This window comes from Phocoena sinus, chromosome 9 (assembly GCF_008692025.1).
Source record: "Phocoena sinus isolate mPhoSin1 chromosome 9, mPhoSin1.pri, whole genome shotgun sequence".
Lineage (NCBI taxonomy): Eukaryota > Metazoa > Chordata > Mammalia > Artiodactyla > Phocoenidae > Phocoena > Phocoena sinus.
The window spans coordinates 83355989-83368317 of NC_045771.1; the positions used below are offsets into that span (position 1 = coordinate 83355989).

Below are 12329 nucleotides of genomic sequence, written 5' to 3' on the forward strand. Positions count from 1 at the left end.
TGCAAAAAGTTTTTAAGTTTAATTAGGTCCCATTTGTTTATTTTTGTTTTTATTTTCACTATTCTAGGAGGTGGATCAAAAAAGATATTGCTGCAATTTATGTCAAAGAGTGTTCTGCCTGTTTTCCTCTAAGATTTTTATAGTTTCTGGCCTTATATTTAGGTCTTTAATCCATTTTGAGTTTATTTTTTTGTATGGTGTTAGGGAGTGTTCTAATTTCATTTGCTTACATGTAGCTGTCCAGTTTTCCCAACACCACTTATCGAAGAGACTGTCTTTTCTCCATTGTATATCCTTGCCTCCTTTGTCATAGGTTAGGTGACCATAGGTGAGTGGGTTTATCTATGGACTTTCTATCCTGTTCCATTGATCTATATTTCTATTTTGGTGCCAGTACCATACAGTTTTGATTACTGTAACTTTGTAGTATAGCCTGAAGTCAGGGAGCCTGATTCCTCCAGCTCCATTTTTCTTTCTCAAGATTGCTTTGGCTATTCAAGGTCTTTAGTGTTTCCATACAAATTGTAAAAGTTGTATTAATAAGGTCAAAGGGAGGAATCTGCCTCAGGTTTTGCTTTCTATGTACTCCTGCCAAAGCAAAGTATTAAAAAAAAAAGACTTATGTTGGATCTGAGAATATTCAGAAGGAGTTACTGGGTCTTCATAGAGATGGTGTAGGTTGGAATAATAATTAAGATGTCTATCCAGGTAATTTCATGCTTTGACCCATGTCACACCTTGTCAAAGTTTCATCAAGCTCACATTAGCAGCCATTCTGTTTAAGGAGGGACAGCCTCCTCCACTTCCAATTTCAGTTGAGTTCAGGGTGTAATTGATGGGGAGGCAGATTCAACTCAACACATGGAAGACTCTCAAATTACTAACTTTTTCTGAAAGGTGACCAGTCATTTTCCCATCATTTAAGGCATCCAAGCAGACACTAAGGACTCTGTTTTGTCGACATCATGAGAAAAGATGACTCACAGTTGATCATAAATTCCTTTAACATTGTTATAAAAATAGGAGTTTATTGTTTACATACTTTAGCTGCAAATCTAACTTCTCTTCTCCAATCCTCCCCATATTGCTTCTCCAAGTAAATCAATTATATCTAACCCACCCCCTTTCATCCCTTAGAGAGATAGGTTAAAGCCCCTAAGAATAAAATTTATATTAACTGTCACCTATCAGAGCAGGACTAGCACAGGATTCAATATTATGTTTATGTTTTCTGATACTCCAGTTAATATCTTTAAAAGTAAAAACATAACCCCTTCCAAACAAATAAAAAATTAAACAAAAAACTTGATCAGCTCTCAAATTCTAACAAATATTCTCACACATACTGTGTTCTCTTAGAGTATATTTATTTATTGACTGATTAATTTAACATTTACTCTATTGTGTTGTATAAAGTACCTATGTAATGCAAGCATATACTGTCCTAAAATATCCATATTTCCAAATAACATGTGGTGTAGCCCACAGTCTCTGCAGAAGCACTGTGAGTAACCTGTGCCTTTACACTTTACAATCCATTTATGGCTGCTGTGAAAAGTGTGATAACAGACGAAGAAAAAAAAATAAAGCTAAGTATGAAGACACCTTTCCAAACATACACAGCTAACAATGGAACGCCAATAGAAAAAGTCAAATGAGCACATTTGATGTAGTATCTCTAAAATGTAGACTCTTCAGTAAAAAGCCAAAAGCACATAAATATATATTTTAACTTTAAAATAACTTACTGTAATACTTTGCTTGTGTCTTACCAACATGTTGCTGACAGTCAAATTTTCAGGATATAGATATAATATATAGGGATATATAAGAGCTACAAGCAAATCTCCAAAACCCATCAAGTTGTTCAAATGTGGAAACAGAGAAAAATTTTAACAGTGGAGAATTTGCTATGGTGAACTCAAACAATATAATATAGAAAGGAGTCTAGAAAAAAGGCTTAGGTGTTAAACAAATTTTGACTTCCCCTTGCTCAGAAAATGCCAAAGTACTGTAAAGGTCCTTAATGTGACTGGCACAGCCCTTCATAGCTAGATAGTGCCAATCCTGGCCAAGCCAGATTTCTGACCTGTCTGGAAGCAAAAAAATGTGAGCCGTACATCAGCAATGCCCGCCAAAAATGGGTTCTGACTCTCTTTCTCTGTTTGTCAGGACAGTTGTTTTTTTTTTAACTGTTTTTGCAAATTTTGTTGGAGCGTTATTCTAGAAAACCCATCATGTAATGGCAAATATAGTCAGTGAATCTTTCTCTTTGACTGTGGTTAGTTTTGTTTTGATTTTTGAAACCTTTTACCCCAAAGGAAAAGAGCCAGAGGTGTACTGTTACTTATTTTTATCCATGGCCTTCAGCACTGCATCCAGATATGAAGGCCCAAGATCGAGCTGCAGGAAGAGGAGGGAACCCAGTGAGATCAGAGAGGGACTCCTCTGATTTTTAGTCTTTTCCTTGACGAGCTCACACCAGGCGGGATGGTCAAACATTATTCTTGGCTGCCCAGTAGGGGTACAGTTTGGAGAGGCTGGCAGAGTGGCAGGACTGGGATGGGGACCCACCAGAGCCCCCATGAAACGCCCCCCTGATAGACCATACTGTTCTCTTCCATGACCCGCTCACAGCTAAGCCAGGGCAGCTTTCCCGGACCAAAGGACTCCTGTTTGGAATTGAATGTCATTGTTGACAATAAGGGCAACATGAGTGCTTGGGACCCTCCAAGAGTCGGGAGGGAGATGGTGTTTTTGAGCACCAGGGTGAGCGTTTCTGTGAACATGGAGTTGGTGGTGCTGCGGACCTTGAAGAACTCCATACACCCAGGGAACTGGCCCATGCGTGCTTTCTCCTGGTTTCCAGGTAGAAGATCAGAGTTCCCCTGAAGAAAGGAAATGTCTCCAAAGACATTGAGCTGGCCATCCTTGACCATGTGAATGGTCTGGCAGAAGTCTCCAAGGGGAGGACTGATCATATCGGGAGACAAGATGCCCCTCTGTTTAAATTTCTTTCCTTTCTTATTATTGGCAGCTTTCAGGTAAATTAGGATCTTGGCTGCCCTTCTGGAGTTGGAGAATGTCGATTTCACAAAAACAGCCACTTGCTTTCCGGATGTTATTGTTCCCCAATATCCTTTTTGATAGGAACTGTCATATCATTTTTCTCCAGCAGCCTCAGAAGTGGCTGTGAAAGGAGCCGGAGGTGTAGGAGACCTTCTTGGACTTACAGCCGACTGGGGCTTTCTGGAGAGCCGGCTACATCCTCCAATCCCTGGCACAGCGTGGAGAAACCAGTGGTGCCAAGGATCCCAGCTGCTGCGGGATCCACACAGGTGGATGTGCGGGACCCACACTTCCCGAGGGCACACTCAGCCCCTGCCCATCACGCACAAATCCAGGTCAGCCAACGCCTGCTCACAGCATTATCTGTGCAGAGGCTGTGTGAAGGCTCCCAGGGCCGGGGTCTCCGGGCTTGCCCCCCGCTGCTTGGACCCTGCAGCTGCGCTCCCTGCCCTCTCAGGCCAGGATAGGAATATTTAAACAACCGTGCTTAGACTCTTATTTGGTCATGTGGGAATTCTAGATTTTCATAGGTACACATCAGAGCTACAACTTTTTTTTGGACCAAGATAATACTCACATAGGCTTTTGATAATAACATAAGAACTATAGACCATGAAAAAATAAAAATATTTTCCAAGGTGAGGGTTATTTTTGTTTTTGTAACAGTGAAAACCAAGCCGTCTTTGACAGAGCTGTGAATAGTCACAGAGGTGCCTGGAGACAGGAGACGTGGGGATAATTACTAGGACAGAATAGGCACCCAGGCGCTCGGCATGCGTGCTTAATGCTCACAGGCATGCTCAAGTGTTGCGGCGGCAGGCCTCACCCTCCCAACTACTGTTATTTCATTATATTTGAGTGTGAGTTGTCAATCTAGAAATATATTAATGAATGGAGAGGAAAGAAATTATATAATTATAGACCATCTGAAACAGATAAGAAAGTAAAACTATGAGTTAGAAGAAATCATTACAGATATGAAATTTTGTGATAATACTTGATCATGGCATATAACTAGTTGTAATTATTCTTGAGGAAAAATCACACATTTTTATAACAAATCATACAGCAGGACTTAATTCTGTTCCCATATGGGCACCATAAGTGTATTTCTAATCCTTGGTTAAGTTTAGTGTCTTTAGCACCTCAGTCTCTCTTTTTCTTACTTTAATAGTTAGAAAAGACACATAGTCTATAACTTAGATAGGAGAAAATGGACACAAAAATCTAAGAGTTACCAGTCCCTAGGTATGTGTGAACTTGGTAAATCACTTCATATCCCCTGGAATGAGTTTTCAAATTTTACAAAATGAAAGGTTTTGGCTAATTATTTCCCCCTAGTGCTAATGTCTAAGATTCTATTCAAGAATGTGTTAAACTGTTGAGGAATGTAGATAAAGGTATAGCTTATTCAGTCTAAGTACTGGAGAAAATATAAGAATGAAACTACTGGATGAATAAAAACACCCTTAAGACCTGGAAAATAGTTTGAATAGAAATCCTTAGCAGTATTGTAATTACATAAAATCAGTTTAATGTTGTTCTCAAATTTGAGTGTGTATTGCAATCCCCCAGAGTACTTGTAAAACTCATTACTGGGGTCTAAACCAAGAGTCTCTGATTCATTTGGTCTAAGGTGGGGCCTGAGAATTTGCATTTCTACTTAGTTCCCAGGAGATGCTGATGTGGCTGGTTCAGGAGCCACCCTTGGAGAACCACTCATATAACCTACACTTTCAATTTTAGGATTTTAAAGTGCTCTGGTTTTAAAACTTTGATAGATGTTTTTTTATTTAGCATGTATATTTTAGACTTGTTTTTTAAATTCTATTCATTACTATTATTTTTAAATATTTTGTATTGGAGCATAGCTGATTAACAATGTGTTAGTTTCAGGTGTACAGCAAAGCGATTGAGATATATATATTTATATATGCACACACATATCTATTCTTTTTCAAATTCTTTTCCCATTTAGGTTATTACATAGTATTGAGCAGAGTTCCCTGTGCTGTACAGTAGGTCCTTGTTTATCTTAAATATAGCAGTGTGGTTAGATTGGGAGTTTGGGACTGACATGTATACACTGCTAGAGTTGTTGAGAATATATGCTACAAGTGTAAAGCACCTGTAACTTCTTAAATGTAGAGCAGTTAATTGATGCTGGTAAATTCATAATAAAGTCTGTATTTCTTATAATCATTAAATCCTTAGATTAGGGTTTTATATAGGCAGAAACAGAATATTTCAATGTATGTTAATGGCAAGAAAATAATAAGTACATTTCAATACAATGGCAGTTGTCAAGTGGAAGCTTTTTCAGAAACACATATGGTCAAGGAAAGAATGCCACTTTTTATGGGGACTCGCTCACCTGTACGTGTAAGGACCTCTTTGCTTAACTTTAATTTTGCTGCTGTTCACTGCCACCTCCTCTGGATCTTGTACGTCAAAGATCCAACCTGTCTGTAAACTTCTGTGCCCTGTTTTAACCCAACTTTTAAAAGCAATTGTACCTTCTTCAAGGACAGCTTCCTATGAAAAAGAAAACAAGTTTGGGTTATTACTTGTAGTCAATATGGGCACTTGTGGGAGTTGAAAACCTTAGTTAGTCACCGAAAGCAATAGCTCAAGTACGTGCTCATGAGAACCTTTGCAGCCTGCCACACGCTTGGAACAGAAATGTTTTCAACACGTTATGATAGCAATATCTTTTAGTTAACCTTTTACAAAGAGAATCAGTGTTAATATTGTAGACATGTCTGTCGATTGTAAAGGCCAGCCACTGGCAAGCTTTAGAGTGACCCTATGGCAATATGCGACAGTTGTAACACAATTATTTAAGCAAATTTTATTAAACTTTTTCCAAAAAATTCTTATCGGGTCAAACATTAACCTCTCCTCTGCCTTCAGTGAGTTAGACTGAGGAGGCAAAACAGAAAAACTGAGAGAAAAATGTAGTGGTATTGGAAGCTTTTTCATTTTCTTCAAATCTTGGACAGTTCCAGGGAAGATTATCACTTAACATTTGTCAGACTAAGAAAAACACAAATTTCACTTCTCCCCTTCCAAACCCTGCTCAATGAGGCTTTCCTAACTCTCAGTACATTTGCAGAAGTCTATTAGTACGTGTTTCCAAAAATTACAAGTCTGATTCGTTACTATTAGGTTACTACATTTTAGATAAAAGAATGAAAAAAGGACATGGCCTATTATTCTTTTGTGAAATCCATTAAAAATCTTTGATGCTCCTTGTAGTAAAGACAGATACAGAAAAAATACCAGTGACAGAATCAGAAAGCCCTACATTAGAAATTGGCTCCTGTGCTTTAGGAGCTGGGACTGAGTAGAAAGTCACCAGATTCCTTGGGTCAATTTTAGTATCTGTAAAACGAGGGAATTATAGACGGTCTCGTGGTTTCCTTCCAAGACTTTCACTCTCTGAGCAGCAAGCCTCTGAAGCTCTAGTAGCTAATGCAGACAAAGGTGACTTTGTAGCAGGCAGTGTTTCCAAGTAAGTACCTTGGGAGGAATGCCCAGGTGTAAAGCTCCAACTTACCTTAGTGCTAGAGGAAGAGGGAGAAAAGTATTTCACACAAAATGAGCCTAACAAGACCCATGAATACAGGGACAGTCTGACCTGTTTGTTTCCTTCACCTGCTTTCATAGAATGATGGATCAGGAAAGGACATTGGACATTAGCACATTTTCTAGGAGAGCGTGCTGAGGCTCTGAGAAACCAGGTGTCTGGCCCAAGGGTAACCGAGGCAAATACCTAGAAGTAGAATCATGACGAGGATCCTAGTCTCTGACCCTTAGGCTGGTCCTCTTTTACACCGTGTTTTTACTATTTTTTGTTCCTGTCACCTCTGCACTTAGTTGGTAGAAGTCAAGTTAAGTTTCATATCTTCAGGAAACTTTACTTATTACTTAGTGGAGAAATAAGGGAATTCCTTAGAGAAGAACAGGGCATCAGGTATAATGCCTTTACAAAACCCTGTGCTATTGCAATCCTTTTACACTGGGTACATTGGAGCTGCTAAAGTGATGTTAGATCTTACTTTTTTACAACCAATTATCCTTAAAAAATGCCTTATTGCTCCTAAAAATCTTATTTCCATAGTAAGCTGAAAATTAAGACAATATTGCACATAGATAAAGTATTATGGCTGTTCCTCTGAATGTAAAGGTGTTTATGAGGGTGTTGAAGCTGAAATCTATACTGAAGTTGAAATCTGTGTTAATTTACCCATTTCAAGAAAGCACACGAACCTACACATTATTACTCTCACACTAGTGATATAAGAATCTTAAGGACTAATATAATATCAATTGTTTACCATGTACCTCTCAAGGCACATATTTTATTTCAGTTCTTAATCAAAGGAACTCTATAAGTACTTAAAGAATTGAAAAGGGACTGTGACAGAATGTACTTGGCAGGACAGAAAACTTCCTCATTCTAATGGTTATGCATTTAATATCAAAAGGCATTGTAAGCATGTCTTTTTTCTAAAAGCCATGAATCACTTTGCCTTAGTTGTTCATCTGGAGATATTTTTTTCAACTGGGAAAGCTGAAATGCAAAGAGTTGAAATGAATGCACTGACTTATCAGCTATTAGAGTTAGGGTCATCTAATTCCATCCATTTTTTAGAGGTAGAAGTAGGTCCTACAGAAAACAGATGTCCGATTCAATATTGTATGACAATTTAGTAGTAGATAATGGAGAATCAGGTCTTTTACTACAATTTTGTGTGGTTTGCATAACACCACGATTTGTTCACAAAGAAAAAAATACTGAAACAGTCAGAATAGGAATGCATTTCTTCTGATCCTAACACTACTATATGTACTAGAAAATTGTATAGACCTCATTGACTACTAAGATTATTTTATCATCAGTTCCTCTAATTTTAAAGGGAGCAAAAGTTTTTATGTCCTTTGTGAATTTAGGAGGCCTTGATTATAAATTGACTTTGGACAATCTGTCTATTTTGCAAATCTTTTGCTAAATTTGAAGTACAAAGGTATTAATTATGTGTATAGAAAAGTAATATAATTTAAGCTCCTCGCACTTGGCTGATTCAGCCCTAGTAATGACTGGATTCCATGCCTGATGACTCTCACATGGCTTGGTCTCCAGCTGAGTTGAAAGACATTTACCTTGAAACTCCTACATTTGCTACATTTTGTTTACCTTGAAACTTCTATTGTGCTACATTTGCCAATTTGAAAGCAGATGTTTGGAAGAGTAATAGCTTTTATCTAGTCACATGGTCATTTGATTATTGCTGTTACAGGAAAACAGTACTCATCCACATGACTGGCAACTTTAGAATAACTATTAAAATGTCCTTGATATCTTCCTATGCATGAAGTATGTAGAGCACATATGTCAAAAATATATTGTCCCATTTCTCAAGGCTCTTATAGTGTACCAGGAGACAGAATCATGTGTAGCATATTTTAATCTATGAGTTGATTTCCTTACCCTACTTCCAGCCTGACCAAGTCCATTGGCTTCTTTACTCAAAGCCTAGAGTGAAGTGGTTAACAATGAAACAAGATGCTATGAGTTTGATCCCCAGTTTGGTCATGTGCTAACCATTTAAACTTGGGCAGGTTATTTAAATTTTGTACCTCAGTTTCCTTATCTGGTAAAATGGGGTAATAATATTAAGTTGGACTATTACGAAATTAGTATTTTTCAAAGTCAAAATAAGTAGAACATGGTGTAATTAAATATTTATCCTCATGGGTTGTTATAAGATTTATTGAATGTGAGCATTTAGAACAGTGTTAGCACATAGCAAGCATTCAATAAACGTTGGCTACTGTTATACAAATCCTATCGACCCCTTAGAAGGAGAACTCTCATCTCACTTGCTTCCCATCTTGCTTTAACTACTTTGCTCTTAGCATTACTGTCCTAACCAGTTATGTGGCGATAACATGTAAAATCCTATAGCACTTCCTTTTCTGCTATTTAATTATTTATATATTTATTCTCCATCCAGTGAAATCAAAACTTCCTTAAAAAGCAGAAACATACTGAAAATAGTTTTCATCTTCTCCACTCACTACCAAAATCTGTTCTATTTGGGACCAATTACAAGCAGTTTCCACGTCCAAAATTTTTCTAATATGTGTATGCATTATGCACATGCATGTGTGTACAGGCTGAGAGAAAGAAATCTTTAATTCGCTTCTTGGTGTTCTGCAGTTAATATCATAGGGAAATTAAAGTAAAATTTATTTTAAATTACCTATGTTATACAGTATTCACTAAGCATTTATCAAGTGATATGAAGACTGTCAAGGTGACAAATTATCCTTTGTAAATAGTGGCAAAACTTTGCCTTTTTCTGAAGTCCTTTGGTAGTTTCTACTCTCCACATACATGGCAGCTCATGCCATTGACTTTTAGTCTGTCTAGCAAGATTGTATAAACCTGCTGGCCCAGACAAATCTACCAGGAATCATAGTCTAAAATACTGGTAAAAAAAAAAAAATAGTTTTCAGCTATAACGCATAAAAACCATGAAGTCCTTATAAAACATCCCTGGGGCTTCCCTGGTGGGGCGCAGTGGTTGGGAGTCCGCCTGCCGATGCAGGGGACGCGGGTTCGTGCCCCGGTCCAGGAGGATCCCACATGCCGCGGAGCGGCTGGACCCATGAGCCGTGGCCGCTGGGCCTGCGCGTCCGGAGCCTGTGCTCCGCGGCGGGAGAGGCCACAGTGGTGAAAGGCCCACGTGCTGCAAAAAGAAAAAAAAAATCCCTTGGAAATAAACAGTAAAGAAATATGGATATATATATATACATACATACATATATATATATATATATATATATATATATATATATGAAGTAAACTGTATGGACTGTTTTAGGCCATTTCAAATGCTGGAGTCTGGGGACCATTTTTTAGAATTGAAAGGTATCGTAGAGTACCAAATCTATACTTTAAAAATTAGATAACATCATGAGATGATTTTCTGATCTGTTAAAATTAAGCACTTTAATTCTTCTTTTTTTTTAAAATAGTGTTTGTATGCAGGTAATAACTATCCCAATTTGGTATTAGTCCATTAAATGAAGCAAGTAATCTGCAATGATTTCAATGGTAAACAAAAACTGACCAGTACTAAAACTTGTATATATCTGTGAAATAACAGCATTAGCTTAAGTGCTCTTGAGGTAGGGGTAAGACACTTGGCTCACTGGGTTTATACATAATTCAGAGATGTGACTCCTACTGTTGGCCAGTTTCTCAGTCTTTTTGTCTCTACATTCAGACTCTCTAGAAAGTGAACCTATTGCTTAGTTTTATCTGTAATCTCTTTAGTAATGATCAAATCTCTCTGAGCACTGACCTTTGAAATACATCTGATGTTCATATCAAATCACTTCTAAAACCTCTGTTTTTTTATTCTTCTAAGGAATACATCTCCTTCAATAACTCAACTGGTTATCTTGCAGTTTGCAACTTTCACTCTTCTCCCTATTTAGTCCTTTTATTCCATTGTATCCCATCACCCATCAGTTCTATGTACTCCACCACACTAGACCAGAGTGCCTTTTATTATGTGCAGACTGTGCAATAATCTTATTAAAAGGGAGCCTTAAACGACACGAAAAAAAAGCTGGAAAAAGAAAAACACGTGGAGGCTATATAATGTACTTCTAAATAGCCAATGGATCTCTGAAGAAATCAAAGAGGAAATCAAAAATTACCTAGAGAGAAATGACAATGAAAACATGATGATCCAAAACCTATGGGATGCAGCAAAAGCAGTTCTAACAGGGTAATTTATAGCTATACAATTTTACCTCAGGAAACAAGAAAAATCTCAGTTAAACAACCTAACCTCAAACCTAAAGGAACTAGAGAAAGAAGAACAAAAAGAAATCCAAAGTAGTAGAAGGAAAGAGATCATAAAGATAAGAGCCGAAATAAATGAAATAGATAAAAAAATAAACATCAACAAAACTAAAAACTAGTTCTTGGAAAAGATAATAAAGTTAGATAAACCTTTAGCCAGACTCATCAGAAAAAAAAGAGAAATGGCCCAAATCAATAAAATCAAAAATGAAAAAGAAGTTACAACCAACACCACAGAAATGCAAAAAACCATGAGACTGCTATGAACAACTGTGTGCCAATAAATTTAAAGAATATTTCTTTCAATAAAAAATGGTATATATGTATGCAAAAAAAAGCATATCAACATACTCTTTGGACATAATTAAAAGCAATTATTTCTTTTAATATGCATACCTAATATAGTTTTTTATCAAAATTTGGATATTTAGACTTAAGATGACAGTGCATTCATATAGAATATACCTCATGCTTTGACCATTTCTCTATCATGTAGAGTTTCAATTGTTCATTATCACCTTTGTGTCGAAGACACAGAATTGCCAGTTACAATGAAATATAAAACAGCCACCCTAAGCCAAAAAGGGATGGAAGATAGAATGAATCAGGATGACAAGAAACATTCTTGATAATACTTGTACCTTTTTAACTGTCTTCTCAATAAGCATGTCTCCAACTGGCATTAGAATACCTCCAAACACAGCCATGAGTGCACCAATGACAGCACCAGCGATGAGCCCACAGTTTCGATCGCAGCCCATGTTCCTTGTTCAGGGGGACAGCTAAGGTTCAGCACCTGCTTCTTTCAAACTCCCAGGTCTGATGAACGTGGTTTCCAGGGGTTCTGGTTCTATCATTGGAAGGAGATCATAAAGCAGAAACTTAAATACCAGTAGAAAAAGATCAAAGTAAACATGCAACTGAAACAGATCATTTTGCCAGTTATAAATAAACAGATGCTTTTTTTAATACACAAAACTTTCTAGGTTTTGTCCTTTCTTGATTTGAAACTACCTACCAGTGGTAGAAGTAATACATATTGTCATACAGAGCATTTCTTTAAAATTCTCCTCTTTTAAATTTTCTTTCTATGGATGATTAACACACTGAAATATTAACTAAGGAGAATGTGCTTACTGTACTCTCACCCCCTGCCTACCTTCCATCAGCTTGGGACCACATACGGGCATCTTTATCCTCTATCTGGCTTCTCCACTCAAACACAACCATCTGTCTGCACCCTACCTAGAGTTCTTCTGCAAACTGAATGTGGGTGGACTGATGTCTTTTCCATCCAAATGCTAAGCAAGTACAGTGACAGATGTTTTCTTTACTATCCTTTTTCACAAATAGAAAGATAGAGATTTTATAGGAA

At 37.4% G+C, this 12329-nt stretch overlaps 2 protein-coding genes across 5 annotated transcripts in view; both read right to left on the reverse strand.

Moving 5' to 3' along the window:
- The window catches only part of LOC116759325 (platelet glycoprotein 4-like), a 34172-nt gene extending 22457 nt beyond the window's left edge, over positions 1-11715 (reverse strand). For 3 of the 4 annotated variants that reach the window (XM_032642962.1, XM_032642965.1, XM_032642964.1), the window contains exons 1-2: positions 11596-11715; positions 5444-5604 (exon numbers count right to left, since the gene is read on the reverse strand). In XM_032642962.1, coding sequence (XP_032498853.1) covers positions 5444-5604; positions 11596-11715 — 281 coding nt within the window. The remainder of the gene's footprint in view (positions 1-5443; positions 5605-11595) is intronic. The other variant, XM_032642963.1, reaches the window with a different exon arrangement.
- LOC116759697 (cdc42 effector protein 3-like) lies at positions 2344-4726 on the reverse strand. The gene is given in 5 exon segments (XM_032643727.1): positions 2344-2502; positions 2504-2581; positions 2583-3069; positions 3234-3381; positions 4666-4726. Coding segments are annotated over 5 exon segments (933 nt in total).
- Positions 11716-12329: the final 614 nt, after the last annotated feature.